Genomic DNA, 22,600 nt, shown 5'->3' with positions numbered 1-22,600 from the left:
ATTTATTGGTGACAATATGTTTGCTATATTTTTTTTTCTTTTTTTGAGCATAGAAATGCCCGAAGGCTACAGGGAAACATCAACAGAAAGTAATTTCGAAAGAACAACAGAGGGATTTACAACCCAGTCAAAAGAAAGAACACCATGAAGATGAGCTCTTGCTAACCAGTGAGCTACGCCATTGGCTTCCCTAGGAATCCAAGCAAATGAGGCATAAGAATATGTTTGCTATCGTTATGACAAAAAATTCAATTTTCTATGTCTGAATCATGCATATAGCGATCCCGGTTTTCCCTGTTGTTGTTTAACTATAATCCGGACTTGGTTCCGTAGATTTGTTGTTGTCCTATTCTCATTGCAGGCCTTTACTCTTTGTATTTGAGTCTTGGGTTGTGTTGGGCAGGTTTGAAACAGGTTGGTTGAACTTAGAAACCTAGAGTTGATGCCCAGAATTTGGCCTTCACGCTCGAGCGGGGATTTTCACGCTCGAGCGGGCCCTTCGTTGTTGCTTCTCCATTCGAGCTGGCGTTTTGATGCTCGAGCGTGGATTCCCATCTCCCAGTATCTTCCTCTACAGGTCTTCGTGCGCTCGAGCGGGAGTTTTGACGCTCGAGCGTGAACCTTTGATTTTGTTCGTCCGCTCGAGCGGGGAGTTTGACGCTTGAGCGGGGACCTTGTCTGCAAAACTTCTGGAAGTGTGCGATCTACGCTTGAGCGGCTCTTTCCACGCTCGAGCGTGAGTTTGTGTCTGACGCTCGAGCGGGGGTTTCCACGCTCGAGCGGGGAGTCGATTATATCAGTCCGTGAAATCACTTTTTGAATCACTTTTTCACATCCTTTTCTCTCTCTTACTTTTCCAAAACTCCATTGATGAGCCTCTCTCTCTAGAACCTTGCCTTCTCTCTAAGTATTGATCTAGCTAGGGTGTTTTCCTCACCTTTGGTCTTTACAAAAGTTGGGTTGATCGTCTAGGGCTTTACCTTGATCCGAAAATTTCGAGTTTTGGAGCACGTTGAGTTTCGTCATCTTCTTCCCTTGAGCTCTGAATTTGAGGTAGGGATTCCTACTCACTATTATGGTCTTCGACATAGATTATTGGTAGTTTTGATAAAGTGTTGAAGTTGGTTGATTTTGGGACTTAGGGTTTCTAAATGGTATAAACGAGGGTTTGTTATTTTGATTCTTAAACATGTATTTTGGGTCTCAAAATGACGATTTGAGTGTTGGTTGTTGATATTTGAACCTATGGTTGATATTGAGAGTTGAGGGAGAAAGCCCTAATTTGTGTATTAATTAATTGATATAATTAAATTTGGGAAAGTTATGGATTTGTGAAATTGAAGTGAATATAATGAAATTGGCTCATTATTAGATAGACTAGTGGAGTTGGATTTATTTGTCGCTTACTTTTGAAAATGTTGATAATTTTATCTGTTGGAGCTTTTATTATCTGTTTAGAAATAATTGCTTGGGCTACTGGTGGAAGGTAGTTTTGATTGTTGTAAACAATGCATGAGGATTAGGCAAACTAAAACTAATCGAATGAGCGTGTCATAGAGTATGACTGTTGAATGAATACATTAACTTTATGTATTGATTGATTATGTATACTACCAATGTGTATATATATATATATGTTGTTTTGTATGGGCGGTTTATTGGAAGAAATGGGCTGGACCTCTAAACCAAACGGTTTATTGGAAGAAATGGACTGGACCTCTAAACCAAACGGTTTATTGGAAGAAAGGGGCTGAACCTCTAAACCGGAAATTGATATAGCTCATATGCTTATCTATTGAAGTGTTGATATAGCTTATATGCTTATCTATTGAAGTGTTGATATAGCTCATATGCTTATCTATTGAAGTGTTGATACAGCTCATATGCTTATCTATTGAAGTGTTGATATAGCTTATATGCTTATCTATTGAAGTGTTGATATAGCTCATATGCTTATCTATTGAAGTGTTGATACAGCTCATATGCTTATCTGTTGAATTGTTGATATAGCTCATATTCTTATCTGTTGATTTGTTGGTATTGCTCATATGCATATCTAATGGGAAATGGAAAATGTTTAACATGAGTTACTGTCTCATCTAGGTTGTTGGCTAGGTTCTGAGCCGTAGTTAAATTGTGAATTGGATAAGAAATGGAAAATGGAATGAAACATAAATGCAGTGGTCTTGTAACGAAAGTGGTGTATGAATTGATTGGTGTGAGTTAAATATTTATCAATTGCTAAAGTCTTAGTTATTGCTCATATTGTGTTTAGCATATCTCTACTGGGCGTTGGCTCACCCTGTATGGGACATCATTTTCAGGTACAGGTAGCATGCCACCTCCAAGGCCATAGCTTGGATGGAGATGAGAGTTGAAGACTCTTTTTAGATTCTTTTGTTTGTATTAAACATGTGTACCAAGCCTTGGGCTTTCCTTGTATAGAGTTAGTACTCTTTTTTTTTTTTGTAACCAAGTGTTGACTTGGAAAGCTGTAAGCCCTTAGGGCATTTACTTTTGTTGTTAACATGTAATACTGTTGTAAGAACTACTCTGATGAATGGAAATGTGTTGATTTCTCTTATATCATTGCATGTCTAGAATGATGGGTCTTGTGTATTATTTTGAGGGCGTTACAATGCACCTTAAATTACGTAATTACTTTATCAGAGCAACTTGTAGATATTATTGTCATCACTTTATGTCATCACTTTGTGAAAATTTGTCCACACCAATAAACAACTTGCAAATATTTTTACAAAGAGTGGCTCTGTGTGGTTTAGTTATAAGAATATTGTGGTTGGTGAATTTATCTTGTGAGATGATACGATTTATCTCGCACTTGCAAGAGAAACCAAAGGTTGAGATCACCCCGACCTTGGTACCTGATGATCAAGTCAGTATTTTGGCTTTTTTTTTTCTTTTTTTTTTTTGATCGAGAAAAACTTCAATTACATAGAATTTTAGTTGGACATGTTCAAGTCAGCATTTTGGTTAGACATGATTATAATAGGGAAATAAAGGAAGGAAAGGTGTGTTTGTATATATACTCTTAGTTACCTCTGTATGCCCTTTACCAATTTGCTTGAGTACTTTTTATAGTTAATTGGTATGTTGTTGTCGACCATCAATTCCACCTTTATTGAACAGTCAGCCCTTTGTCGGGATCACTTTAGTAGTGGCCAACTTGTAGTTGCTATTGTTTGTTGGATCTTTGTTGATCAAACGGTTGGCTACCTGTCAGAGGTAGTGGCCAATTTGTATTTGTGGATGATCGTCAAATCTTTGTTGATTGAACGAACCTCATTTTGTCAAAGGTCATTGCGATAGTGGCCAACTTTTATTCATTTTTGGCCGTTGGATCCACGCCAATCGGAGGGTCATCCTTTTGTCAGGGGTTAGTCTTTGCTTTGAGCTTGATTTTGTCATTGTTTTTGGGCTCAATTCATCTGGGCTTACCCGACTTATTTGGGCACATATTTCTATTGAGCTAGATTTGAATTTCTACCCTTCACAAATATGTTTTTAATTTGGATAAATTATATTTTGCACCAAATCTCACTTTGACCCCTACACATGAAATCGTGACAGTCAACCCCCTACACTTCTGGTCAAATTTCAGTTTGGTCCCTACACATGAAATCATGACAGTGAACCCCTTGTACTTTTGCTCAAATCACAAGTGTCAATATCCCTTTTCTGTTAAGTCATTTTTAAATCTTTAACAAAATCCATTCATGTGACAAAAATGTGACTACAAAATGAGGAGAAGAGAGGAAAACCATTCATATTTCCTACCAATACACTTTGTCCTACATGATAAGCATGTGAGAGTTATATATATATATATATGTTTGTATGGTAAAAATTCGGATAAAGAGGCAAGAAAATAGAGATTTTGAAATATAAAAAAAAAAAATGCGACAAAGAAATCAAAGAGAAATGAAGATAAATAGACAGAAGACTGTATTACCGTAAAGAATAGAGTTTTGTGATTCCAGATTATGCAAAACCCTAGTTCATCTTCTTAATCATTCACAATCTACGTTTTATTTTAGCCTAATACAGTCATAATTTGATGTAAATTTTGGGATAAAGTGTGTTGGTGGAAAATGCAAATGATTTTCCTCTTTTACCATCATATCGTAGTCACATTCTTGTCACATGACTATAGATCAGTATATGAAACATCTGAACATTTTTAAACATGTTATTATTAAAAATGGTTTAGTTGTTTCTGCACCAAAAATGCAACTTTTTCAGACTACTATTAGATTTTTGGGCTATAATATCCATAATGGTACCATTATTCCTATTAATAGAAGCATGGAATTTGCATCTAAATTTTCAGATGAAATTAAAGATAAAACTCAACTACAAAGATTTTTGGGTAGTTTAAATTATATTCATGATTACTATCCTAATTTTGCTACTGATGCAGCAGTATTATATTCCAGACTTAGAGCAATAGAAAGTAGATATTGATACTTATGCATGGACCAAAGTGAGATTTGACCAAAAATACAAAGGATTGACTATCACAATTTCATGTGTAGAAACCAAAGTGGGATTTGACCAAAAGTGCAGGGAGTTGACTGTCATAATTTCATGTGTAAGGACTAAAGTAGAATTTGGTGCCAAATGCAAGGGTGCAAAGTATAATTTACTCTTTTAATTTTATTTATTTTTTTTAGAAAAACAAAAATTAATTTGGCCAAAAAAAATTTAAAACAATGAAAAATACTAATTATTTTTATATAGATTTATCTTATCGGAGGAAAGAAATAATTTTTAAAAATTTAAAAATATCTTTTTAATATTTATTTTCTTCAAACTAGTTTTTATTTCTTCAAAAAAATACTATAAATAATTTTACAAAATTAAAGCAAACATGGTAGTATCATCACAAAAATTGGAGCAGTTCAATATATATATTTGTATTACAAATTAAGTGGGGGTGTTAACAAAATAATTTGTAGAAAAACAACAACTTGGCAATGACAGCCAACAAGTTGTCAAGTTGTATAGTCTCAACTTGGAAAAATTAGTGGTTAGTCTTGAAGCATTAGAATTTGGGGTGGCAGTTGTGTGGGGTGCATAGTAGTCACTATTGTACAGTCAAATGAGCCCATTTCGGAGCTCATTTCGATAATCCAAACCGTTCACATTTTAGAATACATCAAGTAGAATATACTTCCCAAAATCAAGTTAATCTGATATCGTTTACCCATTCATCTACTCACATTTGTACCTACAAAAAATAACAATTGTGATTTAAAATATTAAAATAAATACAAATGTGAGTGGATGAAAGGGTAAACGATATTCGATTAACTTGATTTTTGGTAGATATGTTCTACTTGATAACCCCGTTTGGTGTAGCTGTTAAAACAGATTATAAATAATAGCTTAATAGATTATAGATTATGACTTTAATCAGGAGCTGTTAATCTGTTTGGTGTAGTTGTTGGATTATAGATTTAAATTGTTGAGTAGTGTTTGTTAAATAAGCCGTGAAGTAGTTTTTTCAATTAATTTTTATTTTTTGTTATTCACTACTTGTTTACATGTCTCATAAATAATAATAATAATAATCTATAGTCTATTTGGGTCTTTTTCTGTTTTTAAAAAAAATAAAAAATAAAAAAATCTAAGAGTATAACCATAAATTAACATGTCCACAACAGAAGCTGATAATTAGAAGTAAGGGGTCAGCAGATTCTTAGAATTAGTTTTTTTGAGTTAAAATAAGTTGTTAGAATCAAAACCTATTTAAAAAAAGGTCAAACAAACAGTTCAAAATAACTTTTCAAAAGATAGAAGCTATAAGTTGGCTCAAAAGAATCCAAACAAACACCCCCGATATATTCTAAAATGTGAACGGTTCAGATTATCGAAATGAACTTCGAAATGAGCTCATTTGGCTGCACAACAGTGATTGCTGTGCACCTCGCACAATAGCCACCCCAAATCCGGAGCGTCACGTGGTTATATCCCACACCAATCACAATTCAATATATCTTCTCACTTTTCTCAATCACTCAACATAAATTCGTAAACCCTACTCTCTTTACTAATTTCAACACCATTAGAACACCACGTGGCGGTGTCCCAAGATGAAAGAATAACTTCTCCTCAACTCGTTAGTAGATCCGTCCATTTGAAATTTGAGGCTAGATTAGCCAACACTTGGCATACTTGTATTGGTGAGAAAAGTGGCAGCAGCTTGTTCTACAAATACGCAAGCCTTCCTCATTTGTAATACATAAGAAACAGAGCAAGCATTTTAAAGAAGGCAGATGCGGAAGTACCTATTCTTATGATAGAATATATATATATATATATAGATACAGTAAAAATGGTTTATTGGAGATTGTTTTTCTTCCTTTCACATACCCTCATCACCATTACCATCACCACTGCTCAGCCTAATTTCACATTCAGTTACTGTGTGCCTAATCCAAATAACAACACTGCTACTTATGAGGCAAACCTCAAGACCCTCCTTTCTTCTTTCTCCTCAACCATTAACAGTCATGGATTTTACAGTGCTTCTCTTGGTCAAAACTCTGATATAGTTAATGCAATAGTGCTTTGTAGAGGAGATGTTGAACTCGATATCTGTCATTAGGGATGACAATGGGAGGCAATGGAGTGGATATTAATTCTCCATCTCTATTCCCCTAAAAGTAAAACTTCAAATGTAGAGTGTAGATTTAATCTTCTCACTATGAGGCCGGGCCAATTTATAGATGCATCTTAGACTAAAATTATAAATTCCTTTCTGAGTATGTAGAACTGATGTGCTGCTTTACATTTAATTTACAAACTTGGTATAATGTGGATAGATTTTCTATAATACCATAATAATATTTATGATATATTGCAAAAAATTTCCTGAACAAAGGTCCTCATACAAAACTATAGCCTGGGGAACACTGCAAACTAATCTGGCAGGTGTGCGGAACCCTGAAAATGTCTCTGATGTGGCTCCGTTTAAACAGGCACTGGGACCATTGCTTGTAAAGCTACGAAGCCAAGCGGCGCAATTAGGTTCTCAACGTAAATTTGCAACGGGAATGATGAGTGGCGATATGTTTCTGGCAATATACGGGCTTTCATAGTGCACCCATGACAATATACGTTTCTGACAATATACGGGCTTTCAAAAACATGATATGTATCCGTATTGATAATGAAGTCATATATCAATCGATATACTAATAAATAACATAACAAAAAGTCTAAAATCTTATTACATAATGACTAATACGATGCATAACAGTTGATAATTAAAACCCCTTTTTCATATTGAATAGTTGAAGCATATATAACTACCTTCTTCACCTCCAAATTGTAAGAAGGGGTGCCCATGTTGGCCATTTTTAGTAGGGCAAATTACATGGGTAGTCCTTACATTTTGCTGCATGTGTCATTTTAGTCTCTAAATTTCAATTGGCTCAATTTTGATTCTTAATTTTAGATTTTATATCAATTTAGTCTAATTGATAACGTTGTTAGGGTTTTTGGCAAAATAAATTTCATTGAATTAGTTAAGGTTAAATCACTGCGATTAAGATTACAATTTTGTTCCTAAAAGTATAACATGTCACTGATGTACACATTTTACCATTAAAAAATGCTAAAAATTGGAAGCAATTGGACAAATTTGAGGCAAAATAAAAAATTGAGAGTCAAAATTGATTCAATTGAAATTATAGGGATCAAAATGACATAAGAGCTAAAGTACAGGGACTAACTATATAATTTGCTCTTTTTAATAAAACAATTTTTTTAAAAAATTATTTTGTTGTGTTTATTTTTTGACAGTTATGAATTAAATTTGTTTCTTAAAACCAATTCAGTTGCAAATTAATAATGGGTATAATTACTATTTGTTATTATGAAAATAATGAGAGAGTTTCTTTCTTATGTAACACTAATGCTAAATGTGTGTGTGACTTGCAGGCGGAAAAAGCCCACAACTTGAGTTGTACATTGTGCTATATACAAAAGTTCATTTCATATTATCCGTTGAGATTATTCATAGTGTGCTCCACTTTTTTTATGAGTTTATAGATAATTCGATTCGTGACTTTGTTCAAGTATTTGGTGACCATACCCAGAGCCTTGTAGCTTAGTGGCATAGGGGCAAGACTTAAGTACTTGTAAGGAGATATTGGGGGTTCAATTCTCTTCCAGTATTAACCAAACAATTAATTATTAATTTTCACTACAAAAAAATTAATTATTTACGGTATTATATTTATGGCATGCATTAAATGTATGTCGTAATTAGTACATTTTACGATATTTTTTTTTGCAAGCTGTTCATATTTTGTCAATAACGGCATTCATATCATATAAGTCGTTAATTCATATATTTATGGCATGTAAAAGTATGTTATAAAAAATGTATATTTTTACGACTTACAAAAATCTGTCATAAAATATTTACACTTAAGACGACATACATTTCATGTTATAAAATATTATAACTTTACACGACATGCATTAGCATGTCGTGAAAATTTCTACTGGAAAAAATTTTAAATCAATTTTTTTATGGCATCTAAAAGTATGTCGTAAAAAAATATATTTTCATGGCATATAAAAATATGTCGTAAAATATTTGCACTTAAGACAACATATATTTTATGTCGTAAAATATTATAACTTTACACAACATGCATTAGCATGTCCTGAAAATTGCTACTAAAAAAAATTTCAATTATTGTGTTTGATTTTAATTTTCTAGATTCAATTGTTTGTATTTTTTTTTGTTTTTAGTAAATATTTTTAAAATTTTAAGTAATTTTTTTACTTTTTTAAATGCACTAACTTAGATGTATCTAAAAACTAAAATATTTGAAAAAAAATATTAAAAATTAATAAATACACAAAAATATGAAAATGTACCGAATTTTTATATATTTTTTTGTATTTTTAGTATTTAGTGAATTTTTTTTTAAAAAAAATTCACAAATATTATACTTTTTAAATATATTTATATTAGATATATCTAAAAATTAAAAAAATTATTAAAAATATCAAAAAAATTCAGTAAAAAAAATAAAAAATAAAAAATTTAATTTTTTAAAAATAATTTTTGAAAAATAAAACCAAACAAGCTAAATCCGATTTTTTTTGTTTTTAAATTTAAAAAAAAAAAAACTAACAATTTCCGACAAATCCCTCCTTTAACTCCGAGGCAAGACAATCTTCACCCATTCACAATCATTTTTTTTTTTTTTTTAAGAAAGAAAAAACTTCTCAGCACATTGGTGTAATTATTAGTATATGAAATGAAACTCTCTCCCCTCCTTCATTCATTCAGACTCCTTGTTATGTTAGCTAAGATCGATCAAAACGAACTTCTTTTTCTCTATCGTCGTCTCTGCGAACCCTAGCTTTTCACTCTCTCTGTGCTTCGATCAAAGCTCGCATTTTTAAACTTTGAGCATGGCTTCCGGATCATCGGGTCGTAACAACTCTGCTTCGAAAGGGTTTGATTTCGCCACCACCGATGACATTGTTTGCTCGTACGAGGACTACAACAATCAGGATAATTATAATGGAAGGCACTCCGATTCCGTGATCGGATCCAATTCTGCTAAGGTATTGTTCTCATATGCTCGCTATTTATTGGTTTGATTTCGAGTCGAAATTGTATTGTGTGATTGGTGGTTTAGGGTTTTTGGATTTTGATTTGGATTAGTGAAATTATACTTTCTGTTTCATTTACTTGAATGGAGAAAACTCTTGTTGAATAACAATTAACACGGTATACCGTGGCAGAATTGGATCCGATCGTGAAATCGGAGTGACTTCCATCAGAATTAACTTGATTTGTGATGGAAGATAGTATATGCCAGATTTCTGTTCATGGGGTTTGTTGTTCTGATATTTGTAGAGATAAAATCTTTAGTCTAACGGCAAATTTTTTAGAACACAACCAAATTAATTAATCGTTCAATGAAAATTTTGAATTTGCTATTTTTTTTAGCAATCCTAAGGTAAATAGGTTTATATGTTTGTTTCTTTCAAATTTCCTTATTTAAAGGGTTGCTTTTGAGAAAATATGATCCAAATGAACAAGAAAACAATCTGATCTCTGTCCAAAACAATGTGATATGATAAACAATATACAGAAATGCAATAATCAGCTTAAAACTTGTGGTAAATAGGCTTATATGTTTGTGGTTCAAATTTGTTACTTTCTGTAGTAACATGAAAAAAATATGCTATAATTCATGCTTATGTTTATGCATACGTATTTGTTGATGTGGTTTATTTCCCCTTAAATCTAAGCGTGTGTTAGGTTGTTTCTTTGGTTGTTGTTACTAATATGTCTAAATTTATCATAACGTTTTTGGTTTTAATTCGACTATGACCTGTGTATGCATGTCATATTTGTGATTACCTTTGAAGAACAATGCAGTGGTCCAGAGAAAGGTGACTAGCTAGAATTTGGGCCTGGAGTTCTTCTCAAGGCCTCTCGTTTCCGCGCACACACAAAACTATCTCAGTTTGCTTCAATACTGAATTTTGCTTCTTGTAGGATAGTGTTGGGCAGCAGACCTTGGTTATTTACTTGTAAAATGCAGTGGTTTCCAATTGGGTCACCCTAAAATCCATTTTATTTTTCACATGTTAGTAGTCTGAAAGTCTCTTCTCACTGCTCTGTGGATACCTTTACTATAGTTAATGGGGGTGTTTGGGAAGAAAAAAAATAGCCAAATTTAGGCTAAAAATCACAAAAAGACAAAATAGGCTAAAATAGCTAATAAGACAAAATATCACATCAAACCCATAATCATTTCACTTTTTCTCTCACAAACATCACATCCAACCACAAAAAAATCCAATCATCTTCCCAAACACAAAAATTTTAGCCTACTTAAAATAGTCAAAAACTAAAATAGCCTACTAAAATAGCCACTTCCCAAACGAGGCCAATGTCTGCTGGATTTGTATGTAAACCATTTTGTTTGTTGAGTTAGTGTTTACCATCCTCATATTGTTTACGCAAAATATTTTTAAAGTTAACATTAACATTGGTGGTTCAGTGCAAGCTTTCTTTCCTTCCTAGACTTGCCAAATTCCCCCAACCCAAAATGGGAAAATCACCAATCTAATTTTATGTGCATTGCTGTTGCCTGCTTCTGATCCTTGAGATTGAAACTCTTTAATGATGGCTACTGCAACCGTCTCTTTTGCTGGTCCACGTTATGCTCCAGAGGACCCCACTCTTCCCAAGCCTTGGAAAGGGCTAGTTGATTGTAAAACTGGTTATCTTTACTTCTGGAATCCGGAGACCAATGTCACTCGGTATGAGAAGCCCGCTGCCTCTTCACACACGGGCTCAGCTCCACCACAAAAGCTGTCTGCAGCACCTGTAAGTTCTTCGGTTCAAGTTGAACAATCTTCTCATGGACATTGTGACAGTATCTTCAACGATGATGACGATAGATATAATGGAGGTAGCAATAGTGGGTCTAAGCTTGATACAGGAACACGGAGTTATCAGGTCTGTGTTCTACTCATGTTTACAAGCTTTGCTTTTTTGTCTTTACAGTTTGTTCAGAGAGTCAACCAGTAGTGCTGCTATTGATGTCACTCAGGTTACCTTGTGAAATATCTAGACTTGTGAACCTATCAACCTGTTGGGAGGTTGGAAGTTGGATGATGATTCTTGATTTAGGCTTGTGTGCCCTGATTTTGCTTTGCTTGAGGTGTTGAACGGTGGTCATATATATATTCAAAAAAAAAAAAAAAAAATTCCAGTTGTTTATGGATAAATTTTACAGTACAGGACCTATGTTAGTGGACTATACTTGGATAAATTCTAATTTACTTCAGCACAGTTTTTAATAATGTATTAACATCTAAGTGGATAATATACTATTAGTTTAATAATTTTCGTTTCCTTTGCGTCCTCTCTTTGTTTGGTTGTTGTCTTCACCCTTTTTGATGAGGTGTATTTATTGCATCTGACTGTTTGAACACCCATAACTGGCTCAATTGACATTGTGCAGTGGCTTTTGGGAAGTGCTTGCGTGGATTGAGTGCTCTTAATATTGATGCACTTGGCTTCCATGAATATATCTAGTTGATTTTTTAAATGAATCAGTATAGAGCTGATTTACTGACACTAGGCAAGTGAACTAGGACGGGCTTTGATTTTGTTGAAATCATTGCTTGGGAAACTATGCACAAGAATTCAAAAGGGATTAGAAACTTTGTTCATAAAAGCATGGGTAACCATTACATTTGTGTCACCTCGATGACTATTAATGAGCTCTAGGTTGATGATGTTAGTACCTCAGACATCTTGTTCGTCTATTTCTTGAATTTATGCCAGTAATTTTAATTTAGTTTGACGTTTTGGACAGGATTTTGTTCTGTGATGAAAGCCAGGATACACCACACTATGAAGTCCTTGCCAAGTTTGGTTTTCAATTCTTGTTGTAATGAAAGTTCTAAATTTATCACATCATTTTTAGTTTTGCAATGGGTTGCAGTCACATCTACTTTTGAGACAGTTAAAATGTTGTGTTTGGTGCAAGTTATGAAAAACTTGCTTGGGAAAATATCGATTTTGGTAAACATGAAGTGTGTGTAGCTAAGAATTGAGGGGTTATCTTTAAATCTTTAATTTGCTTTGGTAGAATTTATGCATTAGTCCATGCTTCCACTTCCTTCTGTGATGGTTTGGTCCTATTCTTGTTGGCTTGCTAAACTAATTGCTCTTATTTTGCATTAGAGTGGGAAAGGTGGATCAGATCATTCTCAAAATGTTCCTAATGAGGAGATAGGCGTTGGACATGGAGGGTCTTCTGGCAGAGGTTATGGCTTTTGGCTGTTGGAAATGGCCCATCCGTCGAATCTTATTGCCGTCAGCATGAAATTACTATTAGTGTAAGCATCTAACAATATTTGTACATTAGGTTGCTTACTTATAATCTGCAATATTTTTGCTTCTTAGGCATTCCATTTGATTGAACATTGGGTTCTGTATTTTACTTTCAATATTGGAATCCTTGGGTCGTCGCTCATGATGCTTTCTTTGATGATTATGAAGACAGAAAGGTTCTCAAGTAGAACAATCTTGTTTTCAGTATAGAATATTACAATTAAATGTAGTTTATTAGTTTACAACAGTATGATTAATTAAGTTGCACCCCCAGACTTCGCTCGCTCTTTATTGGAATTCTTCTGGCTCATGCCTTTTACACTAGACATGCATTTGGGAAATTCCATGGTGTTTTAGGATCTCCTTCAATTTTCCACTATGTATTCCTTTATATTTTCGTTGTGCAGTTTATATTGTTGTAATGGATTAGGGTGTTTTTGTTTCAATTTTCATCAGGGAGATAATGTGCCCCTCCTTTAACATCATTTGAAGCTACTGGTTTTCCTTCAGAGCTTCTTCGAGAGGTATGAATTTCTTTCTATATTTGCGACTCTATATTGGCCAGAAGTCTATGCAAGTTTACTTTGATATGTGATCTTAGTGTTTTTTGTGAAAACTTCTGTGATTGCTGGAGGTCTGATGTGAAGCTTCAGGACTTATGTTCATTATTTTCCATCTTTACTTTTTGTCGCAGGTGCGATATTTGCTCCAAGGAGGAGCTAAATGTCGTACGCTGTGCTACCCCCTTATGAGGGGTTTGGAGTGGGATTGTGTACTGTAATTTGGTCAATGTTGCTTGCTTAATAGATTATATAATAAGAAATCATTTTACGTGTTTTGTGTGAAACGTACTAACACTACAACAAAACTAACTATTTACGGCATCATGTTTACGGCATGCATTAAATGCATGTCATAGTTAGTACATTCTATGACATTTTTTTTTTCGCAAGCCGTTAATGTTTTGTCAATAATAGCATACATACCATGTAAGTCGTTAATTCATATATTTATGGCGTACAAAAGTATGTCGTAAAAAGTATATGGTTTCACGACTTACAAAAATATGTCGTAAAATATTTGTACTTAAGACGATATACATTTCATGTTGTAAAATATTATAACTTTACACGAAATGCTAATGAATGTCGTGAAAACTTCTTTAAAAAAAAAAAAAAATTCAATTCGATTTTTTTTGACATGCAAAAGTATGCCGTGAAAATAAATGTATATTTTCACGGCATACAAAAATGTCATAAAATATTTGCACTTAAGACAACATACATTTCATGTTGTAAAATATTATATTTTATATTTTTTTTGAATTTAGCGATTTTTTTAGAAAATTAAAAAATATTTTCCTTCTAAGTATATGAAAATTATTTGAATTTAAGAATTAAAAAACTTATGCCACACTCCCTCTCATTTTAGATCCATACCTATTTTTGTCCCAAACCCTCTCATTCTCTAGAGAAATTATATTTTTATTATAAATAATAAAAACAAAATTCTAGATATTCTTAAATATTTATAAATTTTTTAGTGGATATGAGAAATTTTTATTTTTATTGCCAATAAACTAGAAATTGTAGTTATAATCTAGATTTTGTTTAATACAAAAATATTTTATAAACTTATATCACTATTTACATCATTCTCATACCTCCCTCTCTCTCTCTCTCCCCATCGGCATCTCACACAGACACACGAGCACCACCACTGACCACCACCAGCCATTGTTTCTCCAATTCAGAAACATGAACGCATCTCCGGCGGCAGATTTCTCGTTTGATACCGATTTCTTTGTGAGTTCAATTCATCGTCTCTCTCTACACTCTCTTTCTCTACATATATAAATCATTCGTATATAATTTCTAATTTGTTTGATTATTTTCTTAATTGATTATTTTCTCCATAAATCGTTTTCTAATTTCTGATTATTTTCTCAACTGATCTGTAGTTTAAATTACACAAATCCAGATCTCTCCTCTCATTCACCAAGTAACTAATTCGCACTTCGAGAGAGAGAAATGAGACAGCGATTTCATATTTGATCGAACATTGGTTTGGAGGAAATTGAAACCCTTAGATTTGTCTGAAATTGTTGTGTTTTGTTGCTTTGTTTCTGCATCGATTCACCGAACTGCATCATTCTCTCTTGTGGTTGAAGAAAACTCATTAACAAATTTTTAATTTAATTTTTTTTTGTCTTTTCAAATTCATAAAAATAAAGGGAAAATTATAAACATTAGAACAAGAGTTGAGTTTTTGAATGGGTTAATACCAGAAATAACAGGTTGAACACTGTTGAGGACCATGGTAATGGCAAGAAGGTAAATCAAATTGAGCAACAGCTTTTTGCATGTCTTTGCTCTCTGTGAGAATGACAGCAAAATGGTTTCTAGTAGTCATTATAATTGACATGAACAATATCCCTATTAGAAGAGACTCTGTCACTGTTACAAAGACTGAGTATTTTGCTGCCTTGGGATGTTTTGATCCTAGCTCATTTGAAACCCTAACACTGTCATGAAGGGAAAAAAAATTAAATAAATTGTTCAAAAGAAACCGAGAATGAAAATTAGATCAATACCTTGCAATGAAATTTGACAGGGAAAGTAAATGTGTCAAAAGAGAATCAATAAATGCGACATAAATTTTTTCACAAAAGTGCATAGAATGCGGCTAGGATATCCTACTATTGCATTCATTCTGGGTATTTTTTTTGAAAATTTTCGTCAGTACTTAAAAAAAATTTCAAAAGATCGATACAACAAAAAATCGATACAACACAATGGAATTTGAAAGGGAAATAAAATATATATGTGAAGAGGAGAACAAAAAAATGCTAGTGAGGGATATGAAATTTTTTTTTTTTTAAAGTATACATGTAGTCAGGATGAATGTAGTGTTTTAATCCAAGCTCGTTTGAGGCAGGATGAAAAATAAGTGCAACTCCATGGGGTAGGAGAAGATTTTATGAAGGGATTTTTTAGGATTCCAATGGCTAAAACTTTTCAACAAGATTCTGGATAATTCTAAATACACCCACAAAATTTCTCAATAAACCCATTCTATGAGACACAATTCCCCAAATAGTGGGTTTATTCAATATTGCCACTAATTACAAGTGTGAGCCCTATGAATAATAATACAGTGTAGAGATAGGAAGGGGGTAATACCAGGAAGGAGGTGAAGACAGCAAAGAAGGCCCCGAATCCAAGAATAACAGAGTATCCAACACCTTGATTTAAAACTACTTTCCCTCCAAAGAAACTGCTGTGTCTCACACAACTGCCCCTCGTGCTTGAGTAAATACTTGGCGGCGAACACAAACAGCGGACAATTTGGCAGAGAAGAAGCCATGAAGCCATTGCTCTTCTCCAACTTCAACTGTCAGAGTCTGGCACTCTGTTTGTGTGGGAATTTATATACACATAGAGGAACTGAATTGCTTTATTGTGACAGTATACACAATATGGTTCTAGTCGAACTATGAAAGTTTCTCTCGTTGCTTGCTATGAGAGGCATGCCTTGGATGGCATTGATGCTTTCAGTGGTCACTCTCTTGGGTTTGAATTATATATATAAATATGTATATGTGGCATGTCAATTATATATGTTTTGTCACACTTGAAAAATAGATTTTTTTTTATTGCCCAAATTAGGTTCTTTTACTTCTTAAAAAAGGAAAAATGTGTGCGCCTTGTATTTGTCCTACATTGGAGCAGATACTGCTTGAAGGTTAGACTCTTTTTTTTGGGTGTTTGGTCAGTTTGACCCTTAAAAAACCCGTGGGTGCCCTTTTCCTTCTCTGTTAAGAATACACGCTGATTTTTATGTTATTTTTGGTGGTTTTATGGTGTATTTGTATTTTTGCAGTTTTTGACTCTTGCTTTTCGACTGAAGTTTTGCCCAATGGGTTGTATCAACTCTATTTGCATGAGATCATTACTGAATTACATGAAGCATTCCCTGAGTCATCCTTTGTCGCATTCAATTTCCGAGAAGGTGAGAAACGGAGCCAGTTTGCTGAAATTTGCTTCCTGATTTAAAAAAAAAACTCATCTTTTACTGGTTTTATAATAAGGATTTTCTTCCTGATTGAAAAAAAAAAAATTGATGAATCAAATATTTATGAAATTTATTCTACTTTCAAAATTTTGAATAACGAATCAAAGACTTATGAATGTGTTAGAGCATGTACATCAGTCTCAATAAATTTTGAGTCAAATTATAACTAAAAAACTACTTTTCTATTTTGGCTAGCATTTTTTGTATGTACACACTATATCAGATCTTCTATTCTAAAATTAAATTTTATAAAATATTTATTTTGTATTGTTAAAAAACAATCAAAGTAGTATAGGAGAAGTTAATTTTGTATTGTTATATATATGCAGTTTGATATTAAAAAAAAATAAAACAATTGCGCCCAGTAGCAGTTTTCTGCCCAGACATCAAAAGTGTTTAGGATATATCTATACAGTTTCATATTCCTATAAAATAAAAAAAATAAAAAAAAAATTGTGCAGCGGCTGATTGTCTAGCAGGATGTTTGGCCGGATGACAGACAAGATGTCAGGTCAATAAATGATAAAATATTATATACCTTGTGAACATTGTATCGTTACATGTAGTGATATACTATAGTAAAGTTAACCAAAAGCTAGTTTGGAATAATATGTTGAGACTAGTGGAGTAAGAATTTTATAATTTATTAACTATATTTAATCAAAATTTACATTGGTTGAGACTGATGTAGATGTTCTCAGATTATGATTTGTTAAACATTATATTTTCTAAATTGAGTCCAAAACTCATAAAATTTAAAATAATTTGAATTCAAATTAAAATTTTGAATTTAATTTATTAATTGGAAAATGAGTTAGCCCACCAAATTTTTTTTTCCCGCTCTCTTTCTCTTACATGAATGGTTTAGATCATTTTAGACGTCATAAAGATCTAAATTTGGGGGTCTTAATCATTATTGTTATTAATTTATCGCTTTCTCAAAAAAAATAAAAAATAAATAAAAAATTCGGGTGAAGCGGTTGATTTCTAGTCCAATTAGGACCATTAAGATGATTGGAGTCCTGCAGCTTTTATCTTCATGCACAGTAAAAGCATTCAAAAATAAATAAATTAATTAATTAATCAAATTTAAAAAATCAAATTATCATGATAATCCTAACTACATAATTTCATCATATGCTATATTTTTTAATTTATATTTGACACTCATTTTTTTACAATATGATGAAATTATTAGATTGATATGAAAATCATAATCACATAATTTTATTCTAATTATTCTTAAAAAAACAAGTAGTATATGTTTAAAATAATTATTGTCATCTGTTTTTTCAAAAATAAATATAAGAATATTTATAATTACGATTATCCGATCAATCAATTTTTCGTTCTAGATGATCTACATAGAGAGGTAAAAGATGAAATAAAGATCCTCTATTTAAATCATTCTTGTTTTCTAAAACTTTTTTTTTTTTTACCACAAAATGTGTAACTTTATTATAAAATTTCGTAATATTAATCACAAAATGTGTAAATTCGCCATAAATTAACATAACAAAAAAATATCATAATTAAGTTATAAACTTTTGTAATATCGATTACAAAATTTTAAATATTTTATTATAGCAATTTTAAATATTGATATTTTATTATATCAATTTTAAATACTTTTGTATAACTAATATTATACAATTTTATGATAAAATTATATATTTTGTGGTAGGGTATAGCATTTCCCTATCATGATATTAGAGACAATCATCATTGTTGTGATAAAGAGGGTGACTTTAAACAAAGGACATGAGAGGGTCCCAAGTTCATCTTAGTGGGCCCTTTTTGGATCCACAAAATCTGGACTGGGCGGGTTTAGTAACTGTGTTTCCAGAGAAAAACTTGTTGGATTGTAGAAAATTTACCAGAGTGATGATAAAACCCTAATTACGAACTGATATGTCCTGAGATGAAGATGAAATCAAATGACGATGAATAGTGAAAATGGGTCAAAGAAATTTGTAAGGAAGGAATGGAAAAGATTTTCGCAGAAGATAATGAAACCCTAATATCGATAGTGAAGATGATTGTGAAACCCTAATTCTCCTGTTCTCTTGCTCGTGAAGATGGTTGGATGTTTGGAATGGAACTCAATCGTCGGAATCTAGTTGAGTGTTCTCAGTTGATTTGTGAAAGGTATTTTGGTCCAAGAAAGAATTAAAAATGCGTGCGTTCTAGTTGAGGGACCTGATGCATCATCCATTTTTTTGGTGTCCTTTATCCTCTAAATTATTGTTATTATTATTATTATTATTATTATTATTATTAAGGACTTTAAAAAAATTTCCTTTTTTTAAATTAATGATTTTAATTTGATGTACTTATTTATAAGCTCAATATTTAATAGGTTAATGAGTGAATAAAATCTAAATATTTAATTTACTGAAAGTGTCAATGTCATATAAATCATTATTCTCTGTAATCCAAACCCAAACATAAAATTGGACATTTTTAATTCTGTTTCGTGGACAGTGATTCTCTCAATTATGGTTTTAGATGTATTTGATTTTGTGATATGTCTTTCTACCCCTCTTAACTAAAATTAGGTATTTGTAAGTGATCTTTCAACTAGTTTTTCTAGACGTGTATGAGTGATTTTTCGATCACACTGCTCAACTCAGTATTCAACTGGAGAACACTGGTAGAATAGATGACACCTAGCTAACCTGTAACAGAAAGAGAAGATTCCGGCGGTGGTTCGTCCACTCGGGGGCACTCCGACGATCAAGTCAGTATATCTCTCAAAGATAATCAAAAGTGCTTAACTCACTACACAGAATATAAATTGCGTACCTTAGATCCATGTCGGTGCCTCTCTTTTATAGTTACCTCAATCCTAATCCCAATAGAAGCCTGACTTCTATGGATTCCTCTTCAGTACTTACTTTGAACTCCTCAAGAGATAAAGATAAACTCTCTAAGAGCTTTATCCTTATCTGGGCTAAGTCTCTTCTTTATTTTAGGACTCTTGTCCCTTATCTCTTATCCGCTTATCTCGAATTTCGATATCTTCGGAGATAACCTCAGCCTAACCGAGATGACCTCGGCATAACGACCAGGACACGTGGCACCTCGGTTGACATGTCGGCGTCACCTTGCCACGTGTTGGTACTCAAAAATATATCCCCACAACTGTCCCCTAGGTTCTATTACCTCGGCATTCTGAGGTGATGGAACCTATATCAGTACCTCATGCTAATTCATCGGGTTAATCCGAGATCATCATTGTAGGCTGACATGTCTTCTTAAAGATCAAGAATTTTGTGAGCTGTCGTGCACAAACAACTCAACTGTTTCAGCCACGTGTTTTCTTCTTACTGGATCGTACTTCGGACGTGCTTGTAGATCATTTTTGCGCCTGTATGCGCCGCTTGACGGATTCGTTTTTCTAGAATCATTAATTTCCTTTTTTGCCGCCGTTTCAAGTTTAATAAAAAACTCTTTTCTTTCCTCCGTCTTTTCACTTTACTCTTTCGCGTCTGAAGCTCTTTCTCTCTTTTCTTGCTTTACCCTTTGAAATCCTCCATTGCTCAAGCTTCCAAAGTTCTGCAACCACCGGCGTTTGCTTTCTTCGACTAGGTTCGTGCTGATTCTCCGGTCCGCCACCGCCGTCTGACCTCGGCAACGTTTAACACCGGCTTCGTTCTTCCTCTGGTAATACACTATTCCTTCTTATTTCAGTTTCTTAATTTGTTCTTGAACTTGCTGCCATTACTGCTTTGCTTAAACATTCGATCTTGTGAATCATACATTTGAATGTGTTTTTTCCACGATTTTGCCCTTGCCCATATCTTGAACACACGCACTGCTTCACCACTTCCCTGTACTTTTGCCACTGTTCTTGGCCCTATACTTCTTGTATTCTTTATGCTCTTGATAGACCATCTCTGTTCTTGATTCTGAAATTCCGTTTTTGTTTTCTGTTTTTTGTGTCTTTTCCAGATTCGTACCTTCAACTTTGTTTCCATAGACTTAGGTTTGGGATTTGTCTGTAGAACCCAGAATTTAGGGCAAAACTGAAACATCCTTTACAAATTTCTACACCAGCTCAAACCTAGGTTTTTGCCGAGGTCCCAATAACCCTTTTTGAAACATTTTTTTCCTGAAATCCAATACCTTTAGTTATCCCGATATCATGGGTATGTGGAAACATGGGTAGACACCCCCTCAAAGGTAGAATTTTTTAGGCAAGAGTTTGAAATCCCAGCCGAAGTCAATCTGAGGTTGGTTGGGGATGATGACTCCATCATGCCTACAGATAACTCCATGCCCTTCCCTGTGGTTGCCTTTATTGAGTGTGGACTTCGGTTTCCACTTGACCATTTTTTTCGTCAAATCCTTCACTTCTATAAGTTGAACCCAATGCAACTCGCCATCAATTCTTACCGAGTTATTACTAGTACCATAGCTTTAGTCAAACAAGAGAATGCTAGGATTACACTTGCCGATTTTCAGTACTGTTATACCATGTGTCGCCTTAGAAAAGACACGGACTATGTCTATTACCTCAAGCCGAGATCCACTGAATATAAAATCGTAGCCGACCTCCCAGACTCCAACAAAGGAGCTGGAGACAATGACTTCATCGTCTCAGGCTATTGGGAGTTTCAGCCAAACGATGACCTCCATCTTTGTCCCTCAAGCCGAACAGTTCTCGGGGAAGGAACTGGTAAGGGCCACCCCTCATAAGTTTTCTTATCTTCTTGCATAAAGTTTTCAATATTTTGTTCTAATGTCTGTGCTGTTTTGCAGTTCTTCCTCAGCTTCCAAAGAACTTTCGTCAATCCTTCCTCCCCAGCAAGGATTTGAAGAAGCTACTGAACCTTCTGGTTCACAAACGGAAGGCGCCTTTGCTTCTCAACTTTATCCCAACATATAAGTCAGTTCTGCCCGACGTCCCTAAGAGGAAGAAGAAAAGCCTTTTTCCACCTTCCGCCACAACTCCACAGACTGCGTCCACATCTCGGACAGATCAAGGGTCAACTTCCGATCCAGCTGATCAGCCATCAACCTCGGCTCCATACTTGATTCCAATATCACAACGTCGCCGTCGACGCCGAACAGTCTCTACTGCCGAGATGGGTCGCCCAAAACCAATTGCAAAAGATCTTCTAGCCAGCATTCCAACCGACGTTGACGCTCAGCCAGTTCCAACCCAGCCTCCAAAGCCAAAAAGGATAAAAAAGGCTCAACCAAAGCCTACGGTAACTCAGACTGAGTCTGTGGATACTTTGCCGATCTCCAAGTTGGCTGAGAGTGACAAATCTCAACCCTCTGTTGGGAAGAGGCGTTCTGAAGCCCAGCAATCAGAATCCCCAAAATCAAAAAAGCCGAGGTCATCTTCTGCGATCACCTCGGGGTCTAAAAAGAATGATGTCCCCTGGGCTCCAAAAATTATTCTGAAAGATAAGCTAGTCATGGCTAACGACAGTGTTGACGACATCAACATCGGCGTAGCCCTCAGTATTGCTCTGCTCCTCCCCGGCGATCTTAATCGAAACGCCGAGATGAGCGAGTACGAAAACTACGCTTTGATGCTTCAACGTTCTGTTCAAGTAAGTATCTTTCATCTGGTACTTTTTTCTTTCTTTCTCATAC

At 34.0% G+C, this 22,600-nt stretch overlaps 2 protein-coding genes across 9 annotated transcripts in view; both read left to right on the top strand.

The window, feature by feature from the left end:
• Positions 1 to 6,358: 6,358 nt before the first annotated feature.
• On the top strand, positions 6,359 to 7,124 carry LOC145800687 (putative cysteine-rich receptor-like protein kinase 9). Its single transcript, XM_082890413.1, has 2 exons — positions 6,359 to 6,623; positions 6,958 to 7,124. Exons 1-2 carry the CDS (start codon positions 6,359 to 6,361, stop codon positions 7,122 to 7,124), a joined length of 432 nt encoding a protein of 143 aa, XP_082746539.1.
• A 1,964-nt stretch (positions 7,125 to 9,088) lies between these two features.
• LOC114315987 (DEAD-box ATP-dependent RNA helicase 46) overlaps positions 9,089 to 22,600 on the top strand; it is a 34,275-nt gene continuing 20,763 nt past the window's right edge. The window contains exons 1-5 of one of the 8 annotated variants that reach the window (XM_082892268.1): positions 9,181 to 9,618; positions 11,178 to 11,530; positions 12,767 to 12,921; positions 13,373 to 13,440; positions 16,799 to 22,557. Coding sequence is in view for 3 of the 8 variants with exons in the window: in XM_082892273.1 (XP_082748399.1) it covers positions 11,192 to 11,530; positions 12,767 to 12,921; positions 13,373 to 13,406 (528 nt within the window). In the remaining 5 variants the exon portion in view is untranslated. The other 7 variants (XR_014342586.1, XM_082892270.1, XR_014342584.1 and 4 more) reach the window with 7 other exon arrangements.

The sequence above is a fragment of the Camellia sinensis genome, chromosome 10, assembly GCF_055761805.1.
Source record: "Camellia sinensis isolate YWXY chromosome 10, ASM5576180v1, whole genome shotgun sequence".
Taxonomy (NCBI): domain Eukaryota; kingdom Viridiplantae; phylum Streptophyta; class Magnoliopsida; order Ericales; family Theaceae; genus Camellia; species Camellia sinensis.
Note: the sequence above shows the minus strand (reverse complement) of the source record. Positions and strands in the feature narration are given on the sequence as shown.

Coding starts and splice junctions, on each gene's coding strand:
- LOC145800687 (XM_082890413.1), top strand. CDS start 6,359: ATGGTTTATTGGAGATTGTTTTTCTTCCTTTCACATACCCTCATCACC. Junction 6,624..6,957: donor AGATGTTGAACTCGATATCT/GTCATTAGGGAT, acceptor CTAATCTGGCAG/GTGTGCGGAACCCTGAAAAT.